The following is a 20,822-nucleotide window of genomic DNA, read 5'->3' on the forward strand; positions in this document are numbered from 1 at the left end:
GGTCGACGTCGAGGATGTACCATCGTAGCTCGACGTCAGGAGACCAGTCACCCTCTGTGGTCAGCCTCACATCGTCGGTAAGTTCCAGATCGCGATGGCGTTCGCGGTCGAGGGGCACCACATCCCGGGCTTCCTCTTCAAGGCCAGCCCGCAAGCGGAGAAGGGAAATATCTACCTCGGACTCTGAGTATTCCAGGACCTATTCTCCAACTAGGAAAGCCGTAAGCTTGACTTTGCGGGGAGGAAAGTCTGCAACACTTCGATGAAGGTGGTGAGCTCTACTGCCCTATTGGGCCGGTACGACCATTCCTTGTGGGAGTCTCTACACCAGTTCATGGACCTCCTATCTAGTGACAAATGTGAGGATTTCCAGAAGGTACTCAACGAGGGACTGATGGTCTCTAATCAGATTATCAGCGCGGCAGCAGACACCTCTCTCCTTGCAGCCCATGGGTATTGCCATAGTGTTGCTCTACGATGTCATTCATGGTTGCGTCTCACCTCCTTGAAACCGGAGGCTCAGCAGCGCTTGGTTGAGCAGTAAGGCAGTACCAGAGGACAGTGTAAAGCATTTGTTGTACACACTCAGTCAGCAGTAGGTTTCACACACTCAAGAACTGAACTCTAGGCCAGTTGTTTTTATATCCAAAGATATAGTAGTTTTATTTTTAGAACCAACAGGTATCAAACTATACTTTTCTCAATATGAGTACTCTCATGTAATTACTTTGCAAAGAGGCAATAAACTTTGTGAACACAATAGATACAATGGTTGTAGTAGGCAACACAATTCTAAACACAATTTACCATTGAGCTCAATGGATTATTCTACATAAATGCAGCTGATTACTTTATAATTACTTTTGTAACTTCAGGACTGGATCCTAGATTCAGTCCTGGGGTCTAAGCTGAAAGCAGTTTAGTAAAAACGTTTTAGTTATTGCAATGATTTTTAAAGAATATAAAGGTATTTTAAAAGTTGACAAAGTTTTCAGTGAAAAACTAGCAATGTTATCCAATGGAAGGAAATTCAAAGCACAGGTAAAGTAGGTTCTCGTTACTTTTGTAATCCAGTACGGGACTCCTAGGTTCAGCACTGGGGTCTCTACCTAAGACAGGTAAGTAATTACGTTTTAGTAGTTGGTACGATTTTTAAGGAATATTTGTACTTTCAAAAGTAGACACTTAAAAGGAATTTCATAGAAAAACAGTCAATGGTTTCCTATGGACGAAATTTAGATTACTAGTAACCACGGTTGTGATTACTTTTGCGGTTCAGTACTGGGCTACAAGGTACAGTACTGGCTTCTCTCCTGATCACAGGTGAGTAATTCGAAATTCGCTATGCGGCTGATTGTAGATGAATATTTCAAAGTTTCAAAACTTCACACTTAGAAGAAATTTCGAGTCAAACCAGTCAATGTTATCCTAAGGCAGGAAAGTGAATCATCGGTTTTCAGGTGAGTACTCGACTGGTGAAGTTAAGGTTCCGGGCATAGACTCAGGGGTCACCCAGGGTCAGGTAGGTACAGTTGGTACACCCTCAGCGGCACAGGGGCGGCCGGGTGCAGAGGAAGTTAGGCCCAATATTATCCAAGGAGAGGCAGGGGGCCTTCGGTTGGTGGCTGCTGGCTAGCAGGCCACTCGGCTGTGGGAGCTGGGCTCCTGGTCACTTGCTCAGGGCAAATGGGGAAGTAGGATAGGACAAAGGTTGCACTCCCAGGGACACTCGGGCGGCTGGGTGCAGAGTGCTTTTGAGCCGTCGGGCGCTCAATGTTATTCAATGAGGATCTTGAAAAGGGAACAAAGGCTGCAGGCTCTGGGACGGTGGATCTTCTGGAGCGACCAACACTTCGAGGGGTAAGTTGGGATCTTGGAGGATAGGTAGACACCCAGGAGTTGGGCACAGGGGGCCGTGGGGCACCGGGTGCAGGGGTTTCTTTTGAGGTCGGGAAATCTTACCCCCTGCTGGTCGCGGTCGGAGGGGTCCTTTGTCCTGAGGCTGCAGGCGTCGTCTGGGTCGTCGAGGAGAGTCCTTGGGCACTGGAATCCAGGTCAGAATCGCGGGGGGGGGGGACGTCATCAGGGTCTTGATTCACTCCAGTACAGGCCAGGCTTGGCGGGTGCAGAGTGTTGAGGGTTTGGTGTTCTGGGCTGATGCCAGGGCTTGTTACTTGCTTTGAGCAGTACCACTGCTCGTGGGATACCCAGGTAGTCAGAGTCACAAGGCAGTCAGGTCCTCCGGGGTTTTTGAGATTGCTGACCACTGGAGATACCGGGGTTTAGCAGGAGCAGGTTCGAGGGTCGACAGGCCGGTAGGGCTGGGGCCAAGTCAGTTGGTGTCTTCCTCTTTTTAGCAGCTGCACGGCAGGTCTTCGTGTTCCTTGTTCTTCTTTCTTGTTTCGGAATCTGGATCTGTGGAAAAAGGTTCAGGGTGCCCCTAAATACTAGATTTAGGGGCATTACAGGTAGGGCAAGGGGAGACACCAATGGGTCCCTGTCCTGGGGTGGGTACACCCCCTAGCCTGCTCCCTCCTCTGGGAGGGGGGCTGGAGCCTAGCTGTGATTGGGCAGGGCTCCCCATCTTCAAAATGGCCGGAGCCCGGGGTAGTGCTTCACCTCGTCTCTCCCACCTGAGGGGTGGGGTTGGCACAGGCTGACACCCCCCCTTCCTGACGTAGCGTTTCTCGCCAGTCTTCCCACCAGAGTGGGGGTCAGGACTGGTGGGGTCCAGTTGCTGGGTACAGCAAATGGTCTGGAGAAGCTCACAGAGGCGGCAGGCCTTTGAAGCTTCCCCCTGCCAATCTTGGGGGAGGAGACCTAGCACCTCACCCAGGATGTGCATTGTTGCAGGCCGAGGAGGGCGGGGGCTCTCCACCCAGGGGTCTGTTATGTTGCAGCCTAAGCAGCCTCTAAGTCCAGACGTGGATTGTGTTTAGGTTTCAGGGGGCATCTCTAAGATGCACTCTGTGGTGCATTTTTCTTAAAATCCCACACTGGCATCAGTGTGGACTTAATGTGCTGAGAAGTTTGATACCAAACTTGACAGTCTTCAGTGTAGCCATTATGGTGTTGTGGAGTTCGTAATGTCGACCTCCCAGCACCATATACTCTTAATGGCATCACTACACTTACAGTGCCCAGGAATGGGCCTGGGGCTACTGTAGGGGCACAGGGCTCATGCACCTGTGCCCGCATCACTGGCATAGGGCACCCAGCTAGAAGGGTGTCTGATGTATGCCAGGGCAGTGGGTTTGTGGGCATGGAACACTGGGATGTGTGCCATGTCGACTCTTTGGTTAGTTCTGTACTTAGGCACTCAGCCTGCAAAGGCAGTGTGTGGGTGCCAGGGTACAGGGCCCCTAAGGGTGGCACAATACGTGCTGCAGCCCTTAGGGGTCTTCTCTGGTCACCATGCCTTGGGTACCTAGGGTACCATTTACTAGGGGCTGACAGGTGGCCAGAGATGCCAATCGGGTTTTAGTTTTAACACAGTAGTAGGGAAGGAACACAGGCCCTGGGTCCCTGATTGGCAGGGACCCAGGGCACACCAAGGAAAAAGTGCATCAGGTATCAGGCACAAAGTGGGGGGGTACTGCAACAGAAACTCACTTTCTTACAGACCCTCAAAGCTGTTGGCTTGGAAAAGCCTAAGGAGCAGCGTAGGAATTTCCGCACTTTTCAACGGCGTTACTCTTCTCAATGGTTCCAGCTCGGGCAGGGCCGTCAGTCTGGACAACAGCAACAGTTTCAATGGTCTTTTCAGCCGTTTCAGAGATGCCAGAGAGGAAGGAGTAACAAGCAGTCAACACCGGGGAACAAGGCCCCAGCTGGTTCTAAGCCCTGAGAGGTTACTTCCCCCAGTTCTGTTACCCACTCCGGTAGGGGGGAAGCATTCAAAATTATCTGGCAGAGTGGAGAAACAGAACTCAGGACAATTGGGTGCTGAATATTGTTGCCAATGTCTACGTTTCACCTGCCCTCCTCCATCGATACCACCAGTTCGCTCACAAAACCTATTGCGCGAACTACAGGTGGAGGCAGATACCCTGTTAAGAAAAAGGGCCATAGACCTGGTTCCTCCTACTCAGAGGGGACAAGGTCTATATTCCAGGTTCTTTCTCGTAAGCAAAAAGGACAAGAACGAATTCAGGCCCATTCAAAATTTTCGACAAGCAAACAAATGAATCCGCAGAGATAAGTTCTGCATGCTTTCCCTGCACCAGATCTACCCTCAGCTGCATCAGGGAGACTGGCTATGTGCAATAGATCTGCAAAACACATACTTTCATGTGCCCATAGCAAAGAAACATCGCAAATTCCTACGGTTCCTGGTCGGCACCAATCAATACGAATATACAATGCTTCCATTCGGCCTGAAGTCAGCGACCAGGATTTTTTTTAAATGCATGGTGGTGGTCGCAGCACACCTACGGAAGAACAAGGTGTTCGTCTGTCAGTACCTGGACGACTGGCTGATCAAAGCTGCCCCGTTTCAGGAGGCGCAACTGCATTTCAACAGGACGGCCGTTCTGCTGAATCGCTTGGGTCTTCACATCAATCTGTCAAAGTCTGTCCCAACTCCTGTCCAGTGTCTGCAGTATCTGGGAGCCTCCATTGATACACGCAAGGCAAGCATGAGTCCTTCGGAGGAGCGACGCTTATCAATTCTTCGGAAGGCTCAGGCTCTCATGTCCATCCCCTCGCCGACGGTGAGGACGGGGTCTTCTCTCCTGTGTTCCATGGCTTCTTGTATCTTCCTCACTCCACATGCACGCCTCCACATGCGGCCTGTGCAGGAATGCCTGGAGGATCAGTGGGACCAGAGACGAGGGAATTGGGAGGACAGGATTCAGCTGTCGCAGCGAACCATCCGGTCCATCAAGTGGTGGTGTTCGCCTAACAATCTCCTCTGAGGGATTCCATTTCACAAAGATACCGGGTCAGACCATTGTGACAGATGCATCTCTCCACGGCTGGGGAGCCGTGGAGAGATGCATCTGTCACAATGGTCTGACCACCTTCAGATACAAGGCACGTAGTCCCAGAAGGAAACCACGTATCACATCAACTTCCTGGAACTCCGAGCGGTTCACCTGGCGCTGAAAGCCTTCTAGACGTTCTTTCGAACAAGTTCCCTGCTTGTACAGACGGATAACACAACAACGTTGTACTATCTCAACAAGCAGGGGGGCTCAAGATCGTGCACATTGTCTCGGGAAACGCAGACAATTTGGAACAGGCTGCTGTCCAGGGACCTGATAAGGGCGACTCATCTGCCAGGTGTGCAGAATGCTCAGGCAGACGCGCTCAGCAGACTCGTTCAGAAAATCACGAATGGGTCTTAAACGACGAAGTGGTAAGAGAAATCTTCGGAAGATGGGGCACTCCAGAAAGCAATCTGTTTGCCACCGCAGAAAACAGCAAATGACGAGACTTCGCCTCCAGGTTTTACCAACTGGGGACACTGGAGAATGCACTGTGGATCAACTGGTCTAACAGCTTTCTTTACGCTTTTCCACCCATTCCCCTGATCCCGACAGTGTTGATCAAACCTTCCCAATCACGGGCCAAGATGATCCTCATTGCTCCGGAGTGGCCTCGTCAGTGGTGGTCCACCAATCTGTCCTGCCGCATCTTTGACTTCCGTGTCGGCCGGACCTTTTCACGAAGTTCGGAGGGCAGATGGTGCATCCCAACCTCTCGTCGTTAAATTTGGCAACATGGCTCCTGAGCTAGTGCAGTTTGGACATTTAAATCTCCCTCAGAACTGCATGGAGATGTTAAAAGAAGCGAAAAGACAGTCTACACTGACTTCCTACGCATATAAATGGAAGAGATTTTGCATTTGGTGTGCTTCTAAAGATGCAGACCCTATATCCTGCAAGGAGGGCGTAATTCTTCGTACTTGCTGCATTTGGCTCAATCTGGCCTTCATTTTCATTCCATCAAAGTTCACCTAGCAGCTTGAACTGGGTATAGGAAATGCCCTTCACAAACTTCCTTTTTCCAAATCCCAGTCATCACAGATTTTCTGGAAGGTTTGAAGAAGTTGTTTCATCCCATTAGGCATCCTTCGCCTCCGTGGGAGCTTAATGTGGTGCTGTCTAGACTAATGAGGGAGCTTTTTGAGCCCATTGATAAGGCTTTTCTCCAGCATCTTTCTTAGAAGGCAGCTTTCCTTGTAGCCATAGCATCGGCTTGCAATGTGAGTGAAATCCTTACACTGTGTTTCATTCATCTATGGTTGCCATGAGAACTCACCCAAAGCTCCTTCCTAAAGTGGTGTCAGACTCATGTGAATCAAACTATTTCTTTACCCACGTTTTTTCAGCATCCTTCCTCTCCTGCTGAGAGGTCCCTTCATTCTTTCGATGTGAGAAGGGTGTTGAAATTCTACTTAGATAAGACTAAGGATATTCGTAGGTCGGATCAGTTGTTTGTTAACTATGGATCTGTCAAGACCGGTCTTGCTACCTCCAAGCAATCCATCTCTAGGTGGATTGTGACCAGTATTCAACTGTGTTATCAGAGAGCCAACAAGACTCTAGTTAGTAAGCCTAAGGCTCACTCTACCAGAGGTAAAGCTGGTGCAGCGGCTTTACTCCGTAACGTCCCTATTGCAGTAATCTGTAAGGCTGCCCCTTGGAATGCAGTCCATACCTTTGCTAATCACTACAGCCTGGACTCTGATGCCAGGGCAGATGCTCAGGTTGGGCAGGCTTCGCTGAGGAATGTATTTGCACAATAGTGGGTCTGTCTGTTACTTCCACCGCTGGGGTTGTTTTTTGGGGATGGGCTTGCCATTCTATTCACATGATTATGAGTATACACAGATATCCCCTACTACAGAAGGAGTAGTTTCTTACCTGTAACTCCAGTTCTATAGTTGGGGTATCTCTGTGATAGTCATAAGCAACCCACCCTCCTCCCCGGTGGATGAAACAGTGATATCCTGAATGCAACAGGCCTTGCTTTATACACCTTCAAAATGAACTGAAAGTAACTGGCCTTTGGCTGTGCATTATGGGATACCAAGGGTCTCTGGAAGGATTCTTAAAGGCACGGTATCCATTTACAGACACATAATGGCAGCCTATGGGGCTTGTCTGTCCAACCCTTCATCTCTATCATGAAAAAGGAGGGATCTTTGTGAAGAGAATTTTCTGTATGTGTGTAAAATATTTAAATTTAATTGTTACCTGGCTATCTTTTTCATTTCAGGATGAAGTAATGGCCAGAGTAGCCTAGTTGGTTTCAGGCTGCATTATTGTCTTTTATCATCTCTTAAGTGTCTATGCAGGAATGCAGAAGAGGACAACTTAAAATACTATATCTATTGAAGTGCTCCGGGGTCCACGCACATGGACGGGACTATTCACATGATTATGACTATCACAGAGATACCCCTACTACAGAACTGGAGTTACAGGTAAGAAACTACTCCAATAGCTTACGCCATATACCTAACTTATATTCAGATTTCTATTATTGATACTTAATGAAAATGTTTAGCATTAGCACTCCAAAGGTTCACACTGGACAGTATATCTGACTCCCAATGTTTATAGAATGTTTAAGATAGCTATCAAAATCACATAACTAAAACAATGATGCTCAATTAATTAATAAACACAGCCCGCGGATTTGGAAGTTACTTGAAACATGAAGATTAATGACCAATTTCTCACACAGGCACTAATGTTTTTGTTTTGGACTGCATTAACACAGAACATGCATATACATTCTTACGGAGTGTATCAGTGAGAGCAGCTTCCCACAAATAAACATGTCCATATGTTGTAACCCTTCCCAGACCCCGGTCACTACCTTCTGCTGCATGGTGGGCTGGCCTGCAGCCCCCTGTGATTGCAAAGCTTTCTGCTGCTGCTGAGCCGCATGGTGTTGTTTCAGTTTCAGAAGTGGCTGGACGTGCAAAGGCTGCCCTCCTACAAAAAATAAAACATTCACAATTCTTTACTAGTCTGTTGGATGTACACAAATCATATAACAAGACTCCAAAAGCGAAAGGTCATAGGAGAAATGACTCTGAATAACAAAAAAACTTGCACATAACCCGATTTCCTGGTGTGACAACTGTCTGCGGAGACACAAACTTCTTACAATATACCAAGCCTTCAGGGAGAGTCTAAGATAGCCACTTCACTAGAAACCTTGCCATATTTTAGGAAATTGAGGAAATCATCAATATTCCAAACAGCACCCCCTCCCAAGTACCATTTCACTGCCCAGTTGAAAGCAGATGTCGAACGTTTACCAGATTGTTGGAAGGACAAGATTCACTTCATGGTGAATCTGCAACTCCTTTAGGATCTTTACGCTATTAAAGTGCAGCACCAGTTTGAAACGAGCCAGAAACAACAGATTTGTAGGAAGCTGGTATTTTATGTGGTGTACCTAAATGAGGTACACTATATAGAAAGTCAAGACATCCCTTATTAGTTTACAGGGCTATATTAATAATCCCAAATGCACTCTTTTGTGGTAGTGTGGGCGAGCAGTTTAGGCTTATCAGCAGGTAGTGTTAAGCATTTCTTGAACGCACAGAGTCAATAAAATGAGAAACACACTCAAGATAAAACTTAACACCAAAATATATTTTTATAGAATCTTAGACACCAAGAATTTCTTGATTGGGTAAGTATTTTTCGAGTTAACAATTTTTACAGTTGAGCAAAAATGGCACATAAATGATTCCAATAGGGAAAGAAACCTACTGCATACAGGTATTTGCAATCGTATTTCGGGGGTCTCTTTGAGGACCTGAGGTGCTAGGGGATCGGTCACAAGATCCACCAGCAGTGTGGGTTTACCAGCCCTGGAGTGTCCTGGTGCTGGATAGGTTGGAAGCCTTGTGCGCTACACCATAGGCAAAGATGGGGGCCACATAGAAAAATGATGCAGATAGTGAATTGGGGATAAAGTCGGTAGCTCCTCACAATGGGGGAGGAGGGACAGTTATTGAAGGTCTTGGAAGCGAGGGGCACAGTCGGTGTTCATGGACCCGGGCAGGGAGAGAAGGATTTGGTTGACTGTTTCCGTGCGAAGGCGCTCTCAGTTCTTGGTCAGGCCTGCAGAAGAGGACAAAGCAGGACAGCTAGGCCACTCTCGGTACTGGACTCGAGGAAACTGGCACCCCTTTTCGGCTGGTCAGTCTTTATGTTGTTGGAGTTGGGATCGGTCTTCAAATAAGCGCTGGTTGATGTAAGGGGTCCGGTACCCAGGGTATTGGTACAGGGCAGCTACTGGCATCTCTGAGGCTGGATGTACGAAGACAAGTTGTTTGATACCAAAAACTATTATTGTCAGTGAAGACATTATGGGAGAAAGTGCTCTTTTGATATGGTTAGCCCCCCACTTTTTTGCCTGGAACATAAGGTTGTTTCACGGGAAAATTCACAGGATCCCTGCCAACCAGCTCTCCTGTGCCAGAGAGGTTTCCCTAAAACTGTACCACGATTGGCACAACTTCTGATCAGCCTGCAAGTCCCTAGTAGATGGCACCAAGGGCACTGGGACTGAAGAGGGTCCCCCAGGGTCCCTTTGTAGTGTAGTTCCTATATTCCCAATAGGCTCTGCGCATTGGAATAATATATCCTATAGATTTGACGTAGGACTTATATGTCTACTAGGTCTCTATCGAATATATTAGACTTAATTGTGAGTGCCAGCTAGCTCAGAGGTCACTAGTAACTTTCTCGAATGAACAAGAAGGGATTAGTTTCTGACAACCGCATAAACATGACAACTTTGTTTCCCCAAGATAAAACGTATCTTCAGAGTTGTGGAAACAATAGATAGATATTTTACTCAGTCAATCGTGCATGCTTCGTTTCATCAGAGGTGCAGAGAAATAGAGAGATGGGCGTTTTCAATAAAAGTATTTATTGAACAGTCTTCTTTCTCATTTTTTTTTAACGTCATTTTTATTGCATCACCAATATAAATGTACAGACAACATATGCAGCAAAAATAATATGACATGTACAGACTTAATTTGAGATATTCAGTCTCTGTCCGGAGGGATCACCTCGCCCTTGACGCGGGCGTCTTCATCTCTGTCTTGGTCTCGTACTTCTTACAATGTCCGACCGCTTCATCGTGCACATAACCCTGGAATGCTTTTGTGATTTACGCCCCTCCCCCTCCCCAAATTTCGGTACCCCAACATCCCTCCAAACTAGCTTCCTACCCGCCCTCCCCCGTGGTCGCGCTGCGCTTGAGTAACCATGTAATAGTGCCCGGTGTGATGCAGGAGGAAGTAATCATTCGCTAAGGTGTGTTCTCCTGTGTAGTGTTAGGGTCTGCTCCATCTAGTTCGCTCTCACCATCCCGCCCCTCATCGTCCACATCCCGGAGCGCCTGCACCATCACCTCCCATGCAGTCGCCCTTTCCAGTGCTTTCTCGTCATTCGACCTCCAGGCCATCTGGTATCGTAGGGTACTTTCACACGCGGCCCATCTCAGACACTCCCCATACCATCTTTTATACATGGGCCCCACTCTGGACTTCCAATTTCGTGTGATCTCCCGCTTGGCCAAGATAAGCCCTAAATCTATAAACTTACTAGACATCTTATTTCTAGGTGTGTGTGGGAACCAATGAAGGATGCCAACTGCTTTAGTAAACTGGACACCCCTGTCCGTCGCGCCGTTAAGGGCCCGCCCAACTTCCTGCCAATAGTCGCCCAAAGAGGGGCAATCCCACAGCATATGACACAGATCCGCCCCGCTGTATTACATCTGGGGCAAGCAGCGTCGGTCACCCCAAAATACTGTTGGATTTTCCCGGGCGTGAGGTATGCCCTGTGAATAACATAAAAGTGGATCAATTGGAACCTGGCATTCCTCGAGCTCTTCCGTGCCCGCCCCAGCAGTTGGCCCCAGGTCGTGTCTGGTATCTCCACCTGGAGGTCCAGCTCCCACTTGGCCTTCAAGGCTGCCAAAGGTTGCAAGGCCTCCCGCTGCATCCTCGAGTACAGGCACGTGACGGCCTTAAAGGTTCCCGCCGCCATCATGGCGTACTGGCAAGCCATCGAGGTGCCCGGTTCCTGCAGCCCTTCCCCCCAGTGGGCTCGCATGGCGCCCGTGACTGCCGCGTGCAGCAGGTAGTCACCCTTCGGTAGGTCAAATCTCTCCTGCAGGTCCCGAAACGGCAGCAACACCCTATCTTCGTAGAGGTCACCCAGCATGTGTATTCCCGCCTCCTCCCACCCTAGCAAGCGTGACCAGTCACCTCCATGTGGGAGGGCAGTGACCATTCCCAGCGGTATTTCGGGGGCATACATAAGGCGGACACCCGCCCGCTTACGGGCCCGGTCCCAGCATAGCCGGAATGTCTGCTCCTCGACCGTCAGGTCTCCCACTCGGAGTCTCTGGTGCAGCGTAATATAGGCCAGAACGTGTCGCGGGGTGCCTTCATCTCTCGCGTCCTCGGGGCCTCTATATACTCTTGCCACCTCCTGAGTAAAAGTCTGCAGCTGCGCGGCTAGGTAATATCCTTCGAAGTCCGGCACTGCCATACCACCCTCATCTTTGGGGCGCAACAGCGTGTCGAGCGCTATGCGCCTCCTACCCGTGCCCCATAGGAACGCTATGATCAGTGACCTCAGGCGTTTGAAAACAGAGCTCGGGACCCATACCGGCAGTGTCCTAAAATAATACAAAAGCCTGGGCAGGGCTATCATTTTAAGCAGGGAGATTCTACCAGCCAGGGAGAGCGGCAGAGTCGCCCAGAAGTCCATGGATCCAAGCAGGGCGTTAATACAGCGAGTGATGTTGCCATCCAGCAGGTCGGACGGGGCGTGGTAAACATAGACCCCTAGATAATGTAGGCAGCGCGGCTCCCACCGGAGTTCCTGAGCAGTGAGTGGGCACGGTTCCCCCGGCCTCAGGGGAAACAGACAGGATTTAGGCCAGTTGACCCTCAGGCCCGACAACCTACCGAACTGTTCCAGTAGCCTCCGCGCCCCCTGAAGTTCGGTGCCCGCGTCGGCCAAAAACATCAACAAGTCATCTGCGTACAGGGAGATGAAGTGTGGCCTCCCCCTAAAAGACAAACCTGCGTAGTGGCGGCCCAGTCTGGCTACCGCAGCGAAGGGTTCCATTGCCAATGCAAACAGTAGCGGGGATAGGGAACAACCCTGTCTAGTGCCACGCCTAATCGGGTATTGTCTCGAGATCATTGCGCCCACCCGGACCCTCGCCACCGCCTCAGTGTAGAGGACCTTGGTCCATTGTATATATCCGTCTCCCAACCCGAAGCGACGCATCACCGCATACGGGTATCCCCATTCGAGGCTGTCAAATGCCTTCTCAATGTCAATGGACAGGACAAATGGGGAGACGGAGTCTGGCCAGTCCGCACCCATCAGTCTCGTGAGTCTACGGATGTTATGAGTGGTGTTGCGTGTCGGTATGAAACCGCACTGATCACCGTGAACCAGACCCGTCATGTGCACTAGCAATCTGTTGGCCAGAATTTTACTGAGGATCTTGTAGTCCGTCGTCAACATAGATAACGGACGATACGAGGACAGCGCCGCACCCTCTCTGCCCGGCTTCAAGAGCGGGATCATAAGGGCCTCGCACATAGAGCCCGGGAGTCGGCCCTTCTCCTGCGCCTCATTGTATACCTCGCGCAGCCGCGGAGCAAGGTGCTCTAGATATTTGCCATAAAATTCGATCGGTAGACCGTCAAGGCCCGGGGTCTTGTTTCTAGCCATCTGTTTTACAGCACAGCCTATTTCTCCGAGGGAGATGGGCCGCCCTAACTCTTCCGCCTCCGAGTCCTCCACTCGTGGCAACTGTAGCCCGTCCAAGAACTCCTCAAGCTCCTCCGTCCCTCCCGTATCACCACTCAGATAGAGCCCCTCATAGTAAGCACGAAACTTGTTCAGGATCCCGGGTTGGGAGTGGCAGGGCTCCTCCCCTGGCTCCTGGATTTTCATGATCGGCCCTCCCCCCCGGATAGGATTAGCAAGCCAAGCCAACAACGCCCCCGCCTTATCACCTTCCGCATGCGCCCTCGTCACGTACGCCTTATGGTCGAAGCTACGCAGCCGCTCTAGCTCTACCGCCAGCCCCTCCCGTGCCCCGCTAAGCCCCTCCTGCAGTTCAGGGTGATTCGGGCGCCTCTTCTCGAGATCCCTCAGCCGTGTCTCAGCCTTATCTAAGTCATCCAACAGAGTCTTCCGTGCCCCTGCCGTGTGTCCAATACAGTGTCCCCGCACCACCACCTTGAAAGCATCCCATTCAACCGCCCTCGTGGAGGCCGAGCCACTGTTCTCCTCAAAATACCTCTCAATACGTTCACTCAGGGCCTCCCTGAACAACAAGTCGTCCAGGGTGTCAGGTTGCAGGCGCCATGTTGGCACGCAGTTAACAGTCACCATCCATTCCAGAGACATCAACAAGGGGTTGTGGTCCGATATCGTCCTGGCCAAGTATTCCGCCCCTCCCACCGCGGGGAGCACACATTCCGAACAAAGAAACGCATCCAGCCTCACATGCAAATCATGCAGGCGCGAGTGAAAGGAGTAGTCCCTAGTGGTGGGGTGCAACGCCCTCCATGCATCCGTGAGGGCCCAGCTCTCCTGCCATTCTAATCTACGCTTGGCGATCCTATGTACTGGGGACACGCGCAGCGGGGGATGGGACCTATCTAGTAGCACATCCTCAACTGAGTTGAAGTCCCCCCCCCAAGAGGACCGGCCCTGCCAAATATCCCGCCAATTTGCCCGAGAGGTTAGACAAGAAAGCGGGCAGGTCTACATTAGGAGCATACACATTACAGAGAGAAATCATCCTGCCTCTTAGCCTTCCTTCCACCGCCACATACCTGCCCTCAGGGTCTATCGATGTCTTCGAGACTTGGAAGGGGACCCCCGCCCGTATCCAAATCAATGCCCCCCTTGCGAATGCTGAAAATGTCGTGTAGAATAACTGCCCCCTCCAGCGCCTTTGCAGAGCCGCCCCTTCCTGCTTATTTAGATGCGTCTCCTGCAGGAACGCTATATGAACCCCCCTACGCTTGAGGTACGCCTGAACCTTATGTCTGCGCGTCATGGACTGCATACCCCGCACATTCCAGGTCACACATTTCAATGCCCCAGTACTAGCCATTCCCCCCTACACAACCGGCCCATACAGCAAATAGCAATGTTCGCATAAGTCCCGCGACCACGGGCCCCCCCACCCACCCTCTCCAAACAGGAAGCCGAACCCCCCCAACAACTACAACCCCCTGAGCAACCCCAACTGCTCGCAACTCCCACCCCCCCAGGACAGGCCCCCCCGCAACTGGAAGTACCCCCATCCAAACCAACACTCCCAACCACCCCTCAAGGAAAGGTGGTAATAGTCGCAGTCCCCACTGCGATGACCTTAGGGGCCAGTAAGGCGCGGCTCAATGCTATAAGACCTCAGACAAATCAGCCCCGCGCGCTCCACCCCACAATCCCCACATTACAGCTCCCCAAAACCTCAATCAATATCGTTCCACTGCTGCGGGCCCAGTGCCCCAGTGTCCAACCAGCGAGTCCATTCCGCCAGATCAGTTCAACACGCCTCCAGTATCTCTCCCGAAGTCTGCGGCGTCACAATAGGGCCCCGGGCTCCACCAAATTCCGATTGTCCTGTCTCTGAGCCCGTGCCCGGGTCCTCCGATTCTGTACCCTTCCCAGACTGAGTCCTGGCGGTTCTAGATAAGTCCACCACCGCCTGTAGGGCCGCCTGCCTCTCCGCCTCCGTCTGCGACATCGAAGGTTTCCCTGTTCTCTTGCGGTTCCTCCTGATCCGTTGGGACTGCCTGATCGGCCTCGCCACCTTAGCCTCTTCCTCCCTGGCCTTAGCACCGTCCGTTCCCGCTTTATAAGTGTCCCACCAGTCCCATGCGTCCGCGGAGGTCGTGAAGAATAAAGACTTCTCATCCACCACCACTCTCAGCTTGGCAGGAAACAACAGGGAGTACTTGATGCCTTCCTGGCGGAGCTCCCGCTTGAGGGACAGGAAGTTTGCCCGGAGTCGCTGCGTCTCAAATGTATAGTCCGGGAACATGGTGACTCTGTTGTTGTCCACTTGAAAGGGCCCTGCCTCTCTCGCCCTCTGTAAAAGCCAGTCTCTGTCCCGGTAATGGAGCAACTTGAACACCACCGGGCGAGGAGGAAGGCCCAAGGCTGGCGGACGCGCCGGAACTCTATGTGCCCGTTCCAGGGAGAAGAAGGGGGACAGGCCTTCTGGTGCCACCTCCGTCCGCAGCCAGTTATCCAAGTAGCCCACCATGTCGTCGCCCTCAATTTTCTCCGGCAGGCCCACTAGGCGTACGTTGTTGCGCCTGTTCCTGTTTTCTGCGTCCTCGGCCCTCCTTTCCAGCACCTTCAGGCGGTCCATCACGTCGGCCATCTGGGCCTTCATCGTTGCCTGGCCCGGGGCTAAGTCCTTAACCGTGATCTCCACGGATTTCACCCTGTCTTTAAGTTTGTCGTGGTCGGCCTTCAGGAGGCCCAAGCCCGTCGCCACCTGAGCTATATACTGCTGCAGGGCGTCCTTTGTGGTGGCGATGGCTTCCAGGATACGATCCTGCATCCGCTGTAATGCCGCTTGGTCTCTCTCCGCTGCTTCCGCCGCCTCAGTGTCGGTCGCGCCATCTCCCTTCCCCTTCGGCTTCCCCATCTGGGCCGGGATGGGCGGTGGTCCTCGAGTGTGTTCCTGGCCGCCCTCCGAGCGTCGCCGGGCACCGTCCTCCGGCTGGGTTCTCAGGCCCAGATATGTCACCAAGAAGCAGGAAGCACCGAGCGGTCGCAGTCCGGCCAGCGCCAGATGCGCCAGAGGTCCGGGGCACGCGTCTCCGGGTCACTGTCGCACCGTTGTCGCCCCAATCAGGAGACGGTCCTCAACCACCGCCCAAGGGCGCGCCCAAAGTCCATTCGGCTCCTGGGGAGAGGCGCGATGCGGCCACCAACACCTCTAGTGTGTCCGGGAGCAGTCCTCAGTGGGTCTCCGGGCAGATGTCTCCGTCGCAAGCGATCTCATGCCCTCGCCGCCATTTTGGGGTCCGCGACTTCTCGCCTGGGTTCAGCTTTCAAAGTCGAAATACTGCTGTGGGAAGGCTCGGTGTCGTCCTCCGTGGGCCCCGGACCTTCCGCAGTACCGTCCAGTACCGGATAGTATCGGTTATCTCGGGGTTCGAACGAATTTTCAGGATATTTTCCGGGATCGGGCACGGAGCTCCGAGCTCACGCTGCCTACCTCCTCGGCATCCAAGCCACGCCCACAGTCTTCTTTCTCATGCACAAGAAATGAACTGCTACTATCGTAATACTGGCTGTAAAGTATAATGCGTACAGCAAGAAGAGTATTATAAAATAATACTGTAAAAGCATGGTATGGTTTCTAAGACATAATATATATACGAATAAAGACTAAATGTACTCAACTGGTGCTTCTAAAATACGCCTACCCCGATGTACCTAACCTAATTCTAGTACGAGGGAAGAAGTAAGTGTGGTGTAGCATAAGTTTAGTATTCTTTTGCCAAGAATCTAACCAAGATTTCTCTTAGGGTCTAATCAGCTCCGTACCTTGGTTTAGAATGAAGGAGTTCTGGTATCTCTCTGTCTCCGGACTCGATTTCCCAACACCCTGCAAGGGGGGCTTGGAAACACTGGAGCAGGATTTTCTCGGCAAGAGAAAAGACAGCGTCTCTCTCAGTGCATCTGCTGGAGGGCCGGCATCCTTCGGCACTTGCTGTAGCGAGATGTGTCGGGCAAGTAGATAGTCGAATTGCTCCAAACAACCGTGTTTTTGCTAGGGCAAGTGTGGGCATATTTATACCTTGAAGGTGCCGAGTTTGACGTACAGTTGGACATAATAACGTCATCAAAGAATCGAAGTTCTTTGAAAACTCCAAGAGTTCTTGGACAAATCAATATTCAAGCAAGGGGAAGTCCCTAACTGCTGAAGCCGAGTTTTCCAAGAAATCGTTGTGGCTTTTCGGAACTAGTGGAAGTATCCATGCCTGTATTTGGACTGCATGGGCTATGTCTAAATATGATTATGATTTCTATGCCTATATAAGGACAAGGTGATTTATACCTATGTAAGGGCATGAATCGGGAAAATTACACCAGGATCCTAAAATGCTATACAACACCCATTCCACTTTATTATGTTCGACATTACTAAATTCAAGCACTAAAACATATCCAAAGGATGTGTTTACAATCCAACCCTAAAATACATAAAAATGCATTTGAAATGGTAGCACACGAAAAAATGAGTATTTGTACTGTACGCATTTGAAAGCAATGATTTCATTTTAAGCATATAGTATGATATTTGAAATGCTAACTGAATGAATCACGAAAATTACATGTATGAAATGGCTCTTAAATACAGAAGAAAAAGTTGAGACCATCCCATAGCATAATATATAAACTGTTTTGGTTTGTGGATAAGGTCAATATTGTTTCTAGGAAGTATTCAAAGAATTATTGTTCTCTAAGAATAGTTCTACTTTAAGCAGATTACTTTGTGCCAAAGAAAAAGTTCAATTTTGGAAAAAAGTCAAATCAAATCGTAGAAAAGGAAAATGATACTTACCAGTATGCATCTGTTCTTGGCATGTAGAGCTGCAGATTATTACACTGTGCATTAGATCGCCACCTGGTGTTGGGCTCTGATGATTGCATGTTGTTGTCATCTTGGAAGAAGTCTTTGTAGTCACGAGATAGGCGACTCCTCCTTTGGACGATAGTGCGCATGGGCATCGGCTCCATCCTTAGATTGTTTTTCGCCATGATGGAGTTTGTAGAAAGAAGAAAGGATGTCCATGCGTGTATATCTAATTAAGATAGAACTGGAACAGATAAAGGCCCCGGGGAGGCGGGAGGGCGTGTAAGAATCTGCAGCTCTACATGCCAAGAACAGATTCATACTGGTAAGTAGCATTTTCCGTTCGAGTCATATGAGCTGCAGATCTTACACTGTGCATAGATAGTAAAGCAGTGTCTTCACTTAGCGGTGGTCACCAGTATCTGTTGCAGTAGTTTGAAAGAGGGTTTTGAGGACAGCTTGGCCTACTGCAGCTTGCTGCTTAGCTTGCGCATCAACACAATAGTGTTTAGTGAAGGTGTGTGTTGTAGACCATGTTGCTGACTTGCAAATGTCTTCTAGGGGAATGTTCCCTAAGAAAGCCAAGGAGGCTCCTAGTTTCCGTGTGGAGTGCGCCCTAGGAGGAACTGTTAATGTACGTTTTGCTTTTTGATAGCATATATGTATACATTTTACAATCCACCTTGCAATTCCAGCTTTAGGGATGGGGTTGCCTTTATGTGGTGGAGAGAAAGCTACAAACAATTGCTTTGTTTTATCTATATAATAGAGGAGAGCTCTTTTAACGTCTAGTGTGTGTAGAGCTCTTTCTGCTACAGAGTCTGAGTTTTGGAAAAACACTGGTAACTCTACAGATTGGTTTAAATGAAACGGAGTAATGACTTTTGGAAGGAATTTGGGATTCTTTCTGAGAACCACTTTATTACAGTGTAATTGTTAAAATGGTTCTTGTATAGTGAAAGCTTGAATCTCACTTACTCTCCTAAGAGTGGTAATAGCTATTAGAAAAGCTGTTCTCCATGTGAGGAATTGCAGTTCACATTTGTGTAGAGGTTCAAAAGATGGTCCCATGAACCTTGTAAGAAGATTGTTTAGGTTCCACACTGGAGAGGGTAGTAACCTGGGAGGAATGATTCTTTTTAATCCTTCCATAAACGCTTTAATAGCAGGCACTCTAAATAGAGACAGAAGTTGTCTATTTTGTAAATATGCTGCAATTGCTGCACTTACTAATTGATGGCCTTACTTAGCTCTCCCTAGTGAGGGTGACTAGGGCTGCGAGCTAGTGTGTACAATATACCTCGTTTGGAAACTTCAAAAAAGCATTTTGGAGCGCTTTTTAATTCGAACCTGTTTTATATTTGGGGGGCTTTTAATTTGTGAGATTTAGTGGGAATTGTATTTTTGAGGAACACTGACACCCTACCCACCTTTACTCTTTCATTCCTGCCCTGCCCAGCCGCCTTTCTGAAGCGCTACTCGGCGGCGGTGGGCGCCAGCTTGGGTGAGGCAGGGGAGCGCTCTAGTCGCGCCGTCCTCCCACCCTCCTATTACCCTATATGAACAAGTTACTTACCTTCGGTAACGATATATCTGTAAGAAACATTAGTTAGTATTAGATTCCTTACCTTAGAATATCACCAGGCATCAGTCTGGATCCGGAAACGTTTGCGTAGCAGTACCCCTGCGCGTCGGTAGGCGTCGTCTGCAGGCATCCCCTGCGGCTCCGCGTCCGTCGTCGGCGTCGTGTGCGCCGTGATGACGTCGCTGGAGTATATAGACGCCGCCTCCGCGCGCTGACGTCAGTTCTTTGTACACAGCTTTTCCGCGCCAGAACACGCAGAGCCGTGTGAGAACCAACACTGGTGCCATTTGAAACTAGGGCCCTGAAAGGGATGTCCTTAACCCTAGGTATCAGTTCGCAGAACGGGGAGGATGGGTGGGTTCGGTAAGGAATCTAATACTAACTAATGTTTCTTACAGATATATCGTTACCGAAGGTAAGTAACTTGTTCATCTGAAAGAAACACGTTAGTATTAGATTCCTTACCTTAGAATAGATACTCCAGCAATACCAACCCCGGTGGCGGGTCTGCGAACCAATACATTCCTACACCAGAAAGTCCTGGAGGACAGAACGGCCAAAGAAGCCATCCCTCCGGACTTGACCGTCCAGGCAGAAGTGCCTCGCAAAAGTGTGCAGCGAGGCCCACGTAGCCGCCTGGCAAATGTCCTGCAAGGGGACTCCCCGGCCCAGGGCAGTAGTAGCCGCCGTGGCCCGAGTGGAATGGGCCCTCAGCCCAACAGGAGGCTCCTTCCGAGCCAAAGAGTAGCACGCTTTGATGCACAGAACGACCCACCGAGAGATGGTCTGTTTATGTACCGCCCGTCCCTTCTTCGCACCCACGTAGCCAACAAACAGTTGGTCATCCACCCGGAACTGGCGTGTGCGATCCACATAAAATGAAAGCGCACGTTTTGGGTCCAGACGATGGAGCCGCTCTTCATCCTTTGAAGGATGCGGAGGCGGGAAGAAGGAGGGGAGGGTGATGGACTGCCCGATGTGAAAAGAAACCACTTTGGGCAGGAAAGAAGGTCTAGTCCTGAGAACCACCTTGTCAGGATGAATGGACAGGAAAGGAGGTTGGACAGAAAGAGCCTGGAGCTCACTCACTCTCCTGGCAGAGGTGATGGCAACCAGGAAAGCCGTCTTCAAAGTCAGGAGACGGAGAGGACAAGAATGAAGGGGCTCAAAGGGAGCACACATCAAAAAGGTTAGAACCAGGTTCAAGTCCCACTGAGGCATCACAAACGGAACAGGTGGATACATGTGTGTGATGCCCTTCAAGAATCTCGTTACAATTGGGGACTTGAACAAAGAAGGCTGATCAGGAAGCCTTAGAAAGGCTGAATGGGCCGAAAGGTAGCCCTTGATAGTGCCCAGAGCAGAGCCCTGCTGGGCAAGAGAGAGAAGAAACAGAAGAACCTCGGAAAGAGGGGCAGAAAGAGGATCCACAGCCTTTGCTGTGCACCATGCCACAAATCTGTTCCACCGACAGGCGTATACCGACTTTGTGGAGGGACGCCTGGCTGCCAGAATTACATCACAGACTTCAGGAGGCAAGTCAAATGGCCTCAACTGCCGCCGCTCAATCTCCAAGCATGGAGGTGGAGACTGGACAGGTTCG

The 20,822-nt window shown here is 50.3% G+C and overlaps 1 protein-coding gene across 2 annotated transcripts in view; it reads right to left on the reverse strand.

Annotated features, from left to right (window-relative positions):
- The window catches only part of EP400 (E1A binding protein p400), a 657,563-nt gene that overhangs the window by 69,050 nt on the left and 567,691 nt on the right, over nucleotides 1-20,822 (reverse strand). For both annotated transcript variants that reach the window (XM_086942653.1, XM_086942654.1), the window contains one exon: nucleotides 7,831-7,949. In XM_086942653.1, the coding sequence (XP_086798779.1) occupies nucleotides 7,831-7,949 (119 nt within the window). The remainder of the gene's footprint in view (nucleotides 1-7,830; nucleotides 7,950-20,822) is intronic.

The sequence above is a fragment of the Lissotriton vulgaris genome, chromosome 11, assembly GCF_964263255.1.
Source record: "Lissotriton vulgaris chromosome 11, aLisVul1.2, whole genome shotgun sequence".
Taxonomy (NCBI): domain Eukaryota; kingdom Metazoa; phylum Chordata; class Amphibia; order Caudata; family Salamandridae; genus Lissotriton; species Lissotriton vulgaris.